The 11592-nt window shown below is 59.7% G+C and overlaps 1 protein-coding gene across 1 annotated transcript in view; it reads right to left on the bottom strand.

The window, feature by feature from the left end:
* Positions 1–366: 366 nt before the first annotated feature.
* Positions 367–11592, bottom strand: part of G6PD (glucose-6-phosphate dehydrogenase) — a 13232-nt gene continuing 2006 nt past the window's right edge. Inside the window, exons 3-11 of the mRNA XM_021710148.1 lie at positions 4411–4448; positions 4209–4317; positions 3336–3553; positions 2410–2571; positions 2175–2300; positions 1773–1866; positions 1016–1202; positions 673–908; positions 367–595 (exon numbers count right to left, since the gene is read on the bottom strand). Coding sequence (XP_021565823.1) covers positions 515–595; positions 673–908; positions 1016–1202; positions 1773–1866; positions 2175–2300; positions 2410–2571; positions 3336–3553; positions 4209–4317; positions 4411–4448 — 1251 coding nt within the window. The 3' untranslated portion in view covers positions 367–514. The remainder of the gene's footprint in view (positions 596–672; positions 909–1015; positions 1203–1772; positions 1867–2174; positions 2301–2409; positions 2572–3335; positions 3554–4208; positions 4318–4410; positions 4449–11592) is intronic.

The following is an 11592-nucleotide window of genomic DNA, read 5'->3' on the forward strand; positions in this document are numbered from 1 at the left end:
GGGGCGGGCGCGGGAAGGAGAGGCAGGGGGCGGGGTGCGGGAGGCGCTCAGGGCTCACAGCTTGTGGGGGGTTCACCCATTTGTAGGTGCCCTCGTACTGGAAGCCCACTCTCTTCATCAGCTCATCTGCCTCCATGGGGCCCCGGCTGGAGGGTGACAGGTAGACAGGCGTGAGGGAGGCGTGGGGAAAGACGTGAGGGAGGGAAAGACGTGAGGGAGGGAAAGACGGGAGGGAGGGGGAGACGGGAGGGAGGGGGAGACGGGAGGGAGGGGGAGACGGGAGGGGGAGACGTGGGCACATGTGAGGGATAACAGGGAGACACGGGGCGATGCAGGAGAGACACGAGGGCACCCCTCACCTGCCGTAGACGTAGGGGATGGGTCGGGGCTTCTCCCGCTCGATCTTGTGCAGCAGCGGTGTGAAGATCCGCCAGGCCTCGCGGAGCTCGTCGCTGGGGGGACACGCGAGTTAGGGGGTGACCTAGAGGGAGGGGCCCGTGGGCTGGGCGGAGGCTCACCTGCGCACGAAGTGCATCTGGCTCCCGCAGAAGACATCCAGGATGAGGCGCTCGTAGGCGTCAGGCAGCTTCACGTTCTGCGGCGAGAAAGATGTCACCCCCACCTCTGCCGCGGGGCACCCCCGCCTCCGTCCACGGCCCCGCCTGGGGGCACCTTGTATCTGTTGCCATAGGTCAGGTCCAGCTCTGACTCCTCGGGGTTGAAGAACATGCCTGGCTTCTTGGTCATCATCTTGGTGTACACGGCCTCGTTGGGCTGCACGCGGATCACCAGCTCGTTGCGCTTGCACTGCTGGTGGAAGATGTCGCCTGCCACGTCGCGGAACTGCAGCCGCACCTCGGCCTTGCGCTCGTTCAGGGCTTTGCCACAGCGCAGGATGAAGGGCACCCCTGGTAGGGAGAGGCCAGCCTCAGGCCCAGCTCAGGGCCAGCAGGGGCACAAGTGAGGGCGCACGACGATGTGTGAGTGCTTGCCGGGCCTTGGAGATGCCACCTACCGTCCCACCTCTCGTTCTCCACGTAGAGAACCACAGCTGCAAAGGTAGCAGTGGTGGACCCACGGGGCACTGTGGGGTCATCCAGGTACCCTCTGGTGGCCTCGCCCTCTCCGCTGGGGTTCCCCACGTACTGGCCCAGGACCACGTTGGCGGCTTGTGCCTCTGAGATGCATTTCAGCACCTTGACCTGGGAGAGAGCAGGGAAGAGGAGAGGGCGGGCCCAAGGGCGCCTCCCAGCGGCTGAGGAAGGCCAGAAAGGCCGCCTTGAGGACAGGACGAAGCGCGCGATGAGCTCTGGTTGCCCTGCTGCAGGCACAGCCATGGGTCCCTCCCCGAGGGCCCTCCGGGGCCCCCTCGGCTCAGCCTCCTGGGTTTTCCAAACACTTTTTAGAGATGAGATCTCACTGAGTTGCCCAGGCTGGTCTCAAACCCTAGGCTCAGGCAATCCCCTCACCTCTGCCTCCCAAAGTGCTGGGATGACAGGCATGAGCCACCGTGCCTGGCCAGCCTGGCTTTTCTGACGGAGAAGCTGAGGACCAGAGAGGCAGTGGCCTGCCCTTGGCCACGTGGCGGTCACTGTCAGAGCTGGCACGTGACAGCTTGGGCTTTGCGACTCCCTGCTCGGGGCACCTCCCGCAGGACCTCCTGTGCTCAGGGCTGGCGGCCCGTGTGGGTGACAAGGACACCGCGTGCACACCCTTGCGCGGCACTGCCCCGGGTCGGGCTGCTGGGGACCAGGAGGGTGCGCCCTGCCCACCTTCTCATCACGGACATCATCCGAGTCGGTGGAGGCGGGCTTCTCCATGGCCACCAGGCACAGCATCTGCAGGAGGTGGTTCTGCATCACGTCCCTGGTGGCAGAGAAGACCGAGGTTCTGGTCAGGCCCACTTCTGGGATGAGGGGAAGAGTACGGCCAGGTTCCGGGGGCCTAGCAACCCACACCAGGCTTTCCAGTGGCCAGCTGGGAGACTCGCTTCCTGGTCCCCGCTGGCCCCCAGGTCTCCTTAAGGCAAGGAAGCGATGGGGACCCTGCTGCTGGCCTGGGCAAGCCCCGGGGGCGTGGCTGTGGAGGCCCTCCCTTCCCGGCCACCTCTGAGGGGTCACACACCCCAGGACGTGAGGAGCCCCCAGGACGGGAGCGGGAGAGACAGCGCTCACCGGATGATCCCGAACTCGTCGAAGTAGCCCCCGCGGCCCTCGGTGCCGAAGGGCTCCTTGAAGGTGAGGATGACACAGGCGATGTTGTCCCGGTTCCAGATAGGGCCGAAGATCCTGTTGGCGAATCTGCCGGGAGGGCCAGGTGGAGGCGTGGGCACCCCTGCAGCCTGGGGGAACCCGTCCTCTGAGGTTCCCTGGGCCTGCCCCGCCCGGCTCCAGCCGCCCTGGCGCCCACCTCAGCACCATGAGGTTCTGGACCATCTCCTTGCCCAGGTAGTGGTCGATGCGGTAGATCTGGTCCTCGCGGAACAGGGAGGAGATGTGATTGGACAGCCGGTCTGAACTCTGCAGGTCCCTCCCGAAGGGCTTCTCCACGATGATGCGGTTCCAGCCTCTGCTGGGGCCCAGAGCCATGTCACCCCTTGAGCTCGGCCTTACGGGCCGGAGCCTCGTCACCCCACGGCCCCCTCCTAGGGAGTAGGGCTCCCCCTGTCTGCATCCCCAGGTGACCCGACCAGACCCCCTGCCCTCTGTCCTCGGACCTCAACATCAAGCTCTGCACCTCTGGGAAGCGTCCCTGCCAATCTGCTCGTCCTGGCCACTAGGGAAGCCCTGTTCCCCTCCTGTCCACGCTGGGTCCCCAGGGGGCTGGGAGCAGAGAAGGGGATGGTGAAGGCCCAATCTCCTTGCTTGAAAGTGAGAGAAAGGCCCTTTTCCTGCTATCCCCGAGCGTGAGCGTGCTGTCTCGCTTTCTAAGCTAGGGACAAGAGGGACATGGCCGTGGGGACAAGAGACTAGGGCTCGGTGACAACCCGTAGCATGCTCTGCATGGAGCGATGCTGCCACCTCCTGGTCCTGCCCGAGACTCCAGGAAAGCCAGAGAAAAAATTAGCAGCAGTGTTGCATGGAGGGATGCTGCCATCTGGTGGCCGTGACGAAGAGACTGGGAAAACCAGGAAACAGGCAAGCGGCAGTGTTCCGTGGAGCAATGCTGCCATCTCGTGGTCCTAGTGGGAACTGCTGCCAGGGACCTGGACTTCTGGAGTGCGGGATTGTAGAAAGCAAGTGGGGCACCCTGCTTTTCAGACTGCCTGGTTCGACCTGCTCTTCGGGGAGCACCCTTCCCGGGCCAGCGGAGGGAGGGCGGAGGGCAAGTCTTACGTCTGGCTCATGCAGGTCTCGTGGATGTTCTTGGTGACGGCCTCGTAGACCGTGGGGGGCAAGGCCAGGTAGAAGAGGCGGTTGGCCGGCAGCCCCTGGTGCAGGGCGTTCATGTGGCTGTTCAGGCGCTTGTAGGAGTCTGCATCGTCGTACTGGCCAGCCACGTAGGAGTTGCGAGCAAAGAACTCCTCCAGCTTGGGCTTCTCCTCTGGGGTGGCCTGGGAGAGACGGACGGACAGATGCTGGCTCCACACTTCAAGTCCATGCCTGCTCTGCCCAGGGGGTGTGGTTTGTGCTCTCTCATCTCAGAGCCAGGGTGGGCTTCCTCCGGAGGCAGCTGTCCTGTCCCTACACTGGGCTCAGCCCCCTCTCTGCCCATGCAGAGACAGGGAGGCGGAGGCAGGCAGCATGGACCCTGCAGACGAGGCCCGGCAGCCCCAGGCCAGGGGCCAGTGCAGTCACTCCCACGCGTCCCTGAGGACCTTGTGCCCTCGGACAGAAGCCAGGTCGCAGGCCACTTTGAGCTGGAAGAAAGAGCGCTCTCTGAATTCATTAGGCCCAGCAAGGATTTGTTGAGAAAATGCAGAGCTGCCGGCTTTCTCTGGGTGGAGAGTGTGGAGTCCTTTTACTGGCTCCAGGCACCTCCCGATCTGGCCCCAGAGCACAGCAGGAGGGAACTGGCGAGGACCAGTTGGGGAGGTGGGTGGGTCATTGGGGGCTCTGGCTGCAGGGACCCCCTCCACTACTCCATGCCCAGGGCGCCTCCTGCTCAAGGGAGAGGCAGGAGCCGGCGGGGAGAAGAGTGTCCCAGGAAGGGAAGGGGGCTGGCGGATAGGGCAGAACCAGGCCAGGGGAGACCCCGGAGCCACTCACTCTGAAGAAGGGCTCCGTCTGCTTGCGGATGTCGGCCACCGTGAGACGGGAGCGGGCGTAGCCCACGACGAAGGTGTTTTCAGGCAGAAGGCCATCCCGGAACAGCCACCTGAGAACAGCGCGCAGCTGTCACCAGCGTGGGGTGGGCGGGGCCAGGCCTGGCCCTGCTGGGGAGGCTGTGGGGGCAGGGGGGCATGCTTACCAGATGGTGGGGTAGATCTTCTTCTTGGCCAGGTCGCCCTGTGGCAGAGGGAACAGATGTGGCTAGAAGCAGTTGGGGACATGACCCAGATGGTCCCCCACCCTCGGTAATCTGGGCACTCAGCCACAAGTGTGTGTCCAGCCCCCATGCACAGCCAGAGGAGCCCTGAGATTTGAGCTCGAACTAACCTTCCACCCGACCTGGAAGACATAAATGCATCTCCTTGAACGCTCATGCCAGGACAAAAGAGTAGCTCGAAACCAGTGAGCTAAGCACCTGATTCCAGAAGTTAGAAAAAGGGACTTTAAAGCCAAATTATAAAGAAGGAACTAAAAGGAAAGTTAACAAAATGAAAAGCTGCCCAAAAGAAGACGTTAATGAAGCCAGAATGGTGTTTGAGAAAGACAAAAACAGACAATCCTCTGGCCTGGCTGCTCTTTAAATGACACAAATAACAGGGTAAAACTGGACAAAACTTTAGACGGAGGCAGAGAAGAGGGTCTCGTGAACGACTTTATTCCATGTCTGACAGCCTGGATGAGATGGAAAAATTTTTAGAAAAATTCAACCTACCAAAACAGAGTGAGGGACACTAGTGTGGCAATGGCCACAAACCTTCCCACAGGCTGGGTGTGATGGCTCATGTCTGTAATCCCAGCACTTTTGGGAGGCCAAGGCAAGAGGATTGCCTGAGCCCAGGGTTTTTTTTTTTTTTTTTTTGAGTTGGAGTCTTACTCGGTTGCCCAGACCGGAGTGCAGTGGCCGCTTCCGGCCACCGCAGCCTCGACCTGGTGGGCTCTGGCGATCCTTCCGCCTCAGCCTTCCAAGTAGCCGGAATTACAGGCATGCGCTACCACGCCCGGCTGATTTTTTGATTTATTGTAGAGATGAGGTCTCGCTGCCCAGGCGGGTCTTGAACCCGCGGGCTCAGGCAATCCACTCACCTCAGCCTCCCAAAGGCACGGGATTACAGGCTGAGCCACCAAGCCCGGCTGAGCCCAGGGTTTGTCACCAGCCTGGGCAACTTGGCAAGACTTTGTCTCTGCAATAAATAAAAACATTAGCTGGGCATGGTGGTTCACGCCTGTGGTTCCTGCTACTTGGGATGTGGGAGGATCGCCTGCCACTGCCCTCCAGCCTGGGTGACAGAGTGAGACTCCTACTCAAAGAAAAAAAAAAACCGTCCCACCAAGATGACCCCGGCACAGAAAGTGCTGTGAGCGGGGCCTGTGAGATGCAAGGAAGAGAGAATCCCAGCGTGCTCTACCCGCAGACCTCGGATAGAAGTCTGAAATGTGATGAGAAAGGCACGTGGGAACCCTAGAAGCCTGTCATAGTCATGTGCACATGCACGCACGCAAAAACCCCGCAAAAAAACACCAGCAAACCACCTTCTGTGAGGCTAAAAAGCACGACACATCGGAACCACACTGAGTTTATCCTGGAAATGAAAGGTTGGTTTGATATTGAGAAAGAAAAGCAAATCACCCAGATTCACCACATTAGGAGATTAAAAGATACAAACTCTCAGACAACGTTGCTGTGTCCTAGTGTTGGTCGTTTTAAACCTAGCAGTCTCGCTCAGCACAACAGATGTAGATAAGGCATTTCAGAAAATTATCTATTCGTGATAGCTATTCTTATCAGGGGAGGGTTACAAGAACACTTCCTTCCCTCAACAAAGGGCCGTCCAACACCCTCCAGACTCCACACTTGTGGCAAGCATGAAGGAATTTCCTTTCAACAACCAGGGATGAGGGAAAAAAAAGCGTGGAAAGGTCAGGAAGTGGCAGGGACACGAGGTGGAGCGGTGCGGTGACACAGGCATCCCTGGGACGGCCAGGTAGCCAGTTCCCGACCAGCCTGTCCTCTCCTGGGCGTGACCCAGGAGCAGTGAACACACACGTCCACACAGACACTTGCACACGGATGGCCATGGCAGCCTCAGTTTAAAAAAGCCCCCAACTGGAGACAGGCCAGATGTTCCCATGAACATGAGAATGGGCAAACTGTATGTTGACACAACAGGACCACTCAGTGACAGGAAGGGGCCTGCCAGGCACGGCACAGAGACCAACATGTGACGAGTTCATGGGCTGAAGTGCTGGGACCGGCAAAACGCATCGACTGGGACAGAGTGACCCTGGGGCTCTCCTGTGTAACAGGCCAGGTGGAAGACGAAGCCAGAGCGGCCAGGCGCCCCTGGGCAGAGTGGGTGCCTCTTTCATCTGTGCACCCTATAATCAGGGCGTGGGATTGGCGGGGGCCGTGCTGCGGGTTGGCAGGGAGAGAGCACAATGGGTGACACAGGCAGTCCCGACTCATCTGACAGGAAAGCCAACCCCAGGGCTCAAGGACCTGAGCAGTGAAAGCAAACTCACTTTGAGAAGCCTGCAGACACAGCTGAGTTAAAAACTCAAAACACCGCATCTAACAAGTTATTATTATTATTGTTTGCATTGGGGTCTCACTCTGTCACTCAAGCTGGAGAGCAATGGTGTGACCATAGCTCACTGTAGCCTCAAACTCCTGGGCTCATGTGATCCTCCTGCCTCAGTCTCCCAGAGTGCTGGGATTACAGGCTTAAGCCACTATGCCCAGCCCTAACAAGTTACTCTGAACCCAATTTTTGTCCAGATGTGTGGGAGGATTTTTCAGGTGTAGCCTGTCTAGGCGGCCTGACCTCCTCTGAGCCCAAACGAGCCCTTGGGAAGGTAGGCAAAATAATGCTCCCAGCCTTGCCTGGTGGCACCAGGGCCTCCTGAAGGTGAAGCGACCTGCTGTCCCCTCCAGTGCACACAAGCTGGTCACCATGAGACGAGCGACACATGACTCAATGGGCTGCTTGCAGGCTCCAGGGTGAGAAGTCACTCCAGAGTAGGGTGGCTTTGTTCTCAGGTGATCTCAGCCACGCCCAGGGCTGCAGGTGGGGACCTGCAGGCTGACAACTCCCAAGCTTCTGTCCCAGCTCAGACTGGGCTGAACGCCAAGCCCACACAGGCAAGTGTCTGCTTGCCAGCGCCAGGCTCCCCTGCGACCCCCAAGTGGGCTGTTCTGAAACCAAGGCCGCCTGCATTGGCACCAGTGGGAGAAATTTCCTCTAACTCCCGCCATGTCTGCCAACCACTCACGACTGTCTCCCAAGTACGCACAGCGGGTTCCGACTATAACTGCCACTTTCCTTCGAGCCAGGGTCTCGCTCTGCCACCCAGCTGGAGTGCAGTGGCATGATCATAGCTCACTGCAGCCTCGAACTCCTGGGCTCAGCGATGAGGTCTCAAGTGTCTCTGCCTCCCCAGTAGCTGGGACTACAGGTGCCAACACACCTGGCTAAGTTTTAAAATACGTTTTGTTGAGACAAGGTCTTGCTTTGTCGCCCAGGCTGGTCTCGAACTCCTGGCCTCAAGCGATCCTCCCACCTTGGCCTCTCAAAGTGCTGGGACTACAGGCGTGAGCCACTGTGCCCGGCCGGGACCCCTCACTTCAGCAGCCCTCAAGGTCCAGCTCAGATGACCCCACCCTGGGCTACCATGGTCCTTAGCTCCCCGCGGCGAGTCACCAGTGCCCATCTCTGGCCTCTCCTCTCAGTGGGGCTGAGGGCCCGCACACAAAAAGGGCCAGCATGCTGGGAGCTAGGCCCTGCAAGCAACGGTGCGGGCCATGGCCTGCAAACGCTGTTAAGCCCGCCGCACAGTGGGTCATGTTTGCTTATGACCAAATTCCAGTAGCCTGGGAAGAATCAGGGCAGACTCCGGGCCGTGCACTGGTGGCAGGGGACTGCTCTGCTGAGTCACAGTTGCCCCACACCCCAGGCTGTTTGTCTTGCTGCTCCCTTTGGGATTAACTAGTGATCGAACCTGCTCACCTTGTTTCAGCTCGGCCCCTGCACTCGACAGTCTGCTGGTTTCTGAGACACCCAAGGGAGGCGAGGTAGGATGGAGGGCAGTGGGGGGTGGGGGAAGGCCACTCCCCGCCATGAGGGGGACTAAGCTGAGCCGAGCTGAGCCGCTTTCATCTGGGCTGGGGGGGCTGCCCTTTCTGCTGGCTGCCTCGGGAGGAACAAGCATGGGAAGACATTAGGGAACCTTCGGGCTTGGCCGAGAAGGCCTTACCACATGCGTGCAGGTGGGGCAACCGAAGGGGTCCTTGGGAGAAGGAGTTCCTCTCATCTCTCCCACCCCCTCCTTCTGGCTGAGGCCCACGGCGGGGTCGGGATCCACTCAAGGATGCGTGGTGACTTGGCAGGAGAAGCAGGATGTGACTCAGGTCCACCAACATCTGGTCAGGCCAGGGCAGGGGGACCCGGGCCACGACGTGCCTGTGGGCGCCGAGGTTTGGCCTCGGTCTCCCGCTTTATGCACCCGGATCGCTGCAGCTTCCTTGTCTTGGTGTGAGGGTTTGAGGGTGGAGGGCGTGGCATACTGGGGGCCCAGCGGGGTGGGCCCTCTGGCTCCCAAGGGTCACTGGGGTCAAGGATCTGCCTGGCTTCCTGGGCGGAGCCCTGGCCTGGGCTGGGTGCTGCCGGTTCCTGGCCACTGGGGAGAGAACTGGGGGGCTGCTGAGGTAAGCTCAGCTGTAAATCCAGCCAAAGGGCTGTCCTCCTCCACCCTGGGGCTCGTGAGTCACCCAGGCTTTGGGGGAGTGCCAACGTCATCATGACACAGCAGGAATCTTATCGGTCCAAGGGGGAAGTCGGCCCAGAGATGCTGTGATGAAAGGGAGGGGCTGGGCTGCCAGGCCACCCCTCACCCAGGCCTGTCATCTGAATGGGTCCTGAGCGCCTACTGAGCCCATGGGCCTCAAGGTCCAGGTGGGGAAACTGAGGCCCAGGGAGGCGAGCAGCTAGTTCTAGTCTCTCTCCCTCACCCCCCACATCAGGGGAAGAGTTGCTCTCCAGCCCTGCCTTGGTCCTGTCAAGCGGGGGAAGGCGTTGTTCCAGGCCAAGGCCTCTCCCAGCAGGGCTCCAAGGCCAGCGCTGTCTGGATTGGAACAGTGGGCACCTCCACTCCCTTTCTGGTGGGGGGGTGTCCTGAGGAGGGAGGAAGTGGCTCTGGGCCCCTGTGGCAACTCCGCGCCGGCGTCAGGATGCCCCCAGGAAGGAAGCTGGGCATGTGGGTGAGGGTTGGGCAAGGCGGCCAGGGAGGAGGAAAGCCACGTGGGCCCAGCCTGCCCCGGGGCATCCGCTTGCCAGGGCTCTGGGCCTGCCCGCCACTGGCCGGCTTTCAGTCTCTGGGTCACAGCCAGCCTGTTCCCAGCTTCTCCTTTTGTGTGGGCTGTGCTCTCCAGGCCCTCCTCGTGGGAGCTGTGTGCTGTGCGGGCTGGGGACACGGCACCCCTCTCATTGGTCGGCTGACTCACTGTGGGTCCCTGGCCCCCCACAGCCCAGGTCCTGCGAGGAAGGCAGGGATGGCTGCTGAGGCTTAGAAGGGGTACTTGGCGGGGCCCGGCCGCCATGTACTGAGTGAACTACTGGAGAACTGGCTTCTGGGATGAGCCTCACACTGCCCTGCCTCCTCCTGGGTGGGTGGAAGGAGGCCTGAGGGTGGGGGCTGAGCTGTGCCTGAGCACAGCTGCCCATGCTGCTCCAGCCCTCCAGCAAAAAGAGGGCGCGCCAAACCACACGGCTCTTCAGATGACCCTCTGTGCCCTCACCCCCTCGCGGGTGCTGGTACTTCCCATTTCTGTTGGGAGCCTTTGGCTGTCCCTCTCAGTGCAGAGCAAAGGGGAACCCTACTGGCTGCAACGAAACAGTTACCCAACACCAAGTGGCCACAGACGAAGGCAGCCAGAAGTCACACAATCAGCAAGAAAAAGACTGAGGACTCTTGGTGCTCATTTCAAAGGCCCTCATTCTGCTGCTGCCCTGCCATGGTGGCTCATGCCTGTAATCCCAGAACTTTGGGAGGCAGAGGCAAGAGAACTGCTTGAGCCCAGGAGCTCAAGACCAGCCTCAGCAACATGGTGAGACCTCATCTCTACAAAAAATTAACAAATTAGCCAGGTGTGGTGTCACATGCCTGCAGTTTCAGCTACTTGGGAGGCTGAGGTAGGAGGATTGTCTGAGCCTGGGAGGCCGAGGCTGCGGTGAGCCATGATTATGTTACTGCACTCTAGCCTGGGTGACTCAAAAAAAAAAGTTCTTATTTGTGCTGGGTGTGGTGACTCATGCCTGTAATCTCGTCACCTTCGGAGGTCAAGGCAGGAGGACTGCTTGAGCCCAGAAGTTTGAGACCAGCCTTGGCAATACAGCAAGACCCTGTCTCTACAAAAAATGTAAAAAAATCAGCCAGACATGGTGGTGCACACCTGTAGTCCCAGCTACTCAGGAGGCTGAGGTGGGAGGATCTCCTTAGCTCAGGAGTTTGAGGCTGCAGTGAGCTGTGATCATGCCACCGCACTCCCGCCTGGGCGACAGACTGAGACCTTGTCTCTAAGAAAATGTAGAAAGCCCACATTTGCTATGTGGAAACACTTGCTCTAAATCACACAGCAAGTGTGGATGTGCTCAATGAGGTGTCTAAGTGTCGGAGTGTCCTCGCATGGGGTGGGGATGGGGAAGGAAGAGGAACCGCCCTCAGTTACTTTCTCTGCCAATCTGTTTCTCGACCGAAGGGCCTAATGGTCAGAGTCCTGGCTGTTAAGATTTGCGGCTCCTCCAAGGAGACCAGGCTGGGGTCCGGGCTAAGCACACCCCACTCTGTGCTCTGCCCGGGCACCTCCCTCGGGTCTTGGGGTCCTGGGGAGTCAAGGACAGTGCCTGAGGTGGCCCTCCTTTGCCCTCCCACTGGCAGAGCTCTCCTCCCTGGCTTGCCTCCTTGTTCCTTTCAGCTCTTCTTTTGAAGTTCTGATCAGAAACCAAGGCAGCAGGGAACAGGTTTGACAAAGGGCAGTGGTGCACTGTTCCACAAGAACAAAGCACCACCAAGTTCTTCCAGCAGCTGATTAGTTTTGATAGAGCTCGATTACACGATAGCTAGGTACAGTGGCTCACACCTGTAATCCTAGCAGTTTGGGAGGCAGAGGTGAGAAGACTGCCTGAGCCAAGGGGTTCGAGACCAGCCTGGGCAACCTGGCGAGACATTGTCTCTCCAATACATCAAAAAACTGGCCAGGTGTGGTGGCGCACACCTGTAATTCCAGCTACTTGGAAGGCTGAGGTGGAAGGATCGCCTGAGCCCAGCA

The sequence above is a fragment of the Carlito syrichta genome, unplaced genomic scaffold, assembly GCF_000164805.1.
Source record: "Carlito syrichta isolate Samal-C Ts95f unplaced genomic scaffold, Tarsius_syrichta-2.0.1 Scaffold288183, whole genome shotgun sequence".
NCBI lineage: Eukaryota > Metazoa > Chordata > Mammalia > Primates > Tarsiidae > Carlito > Carlito syrichta.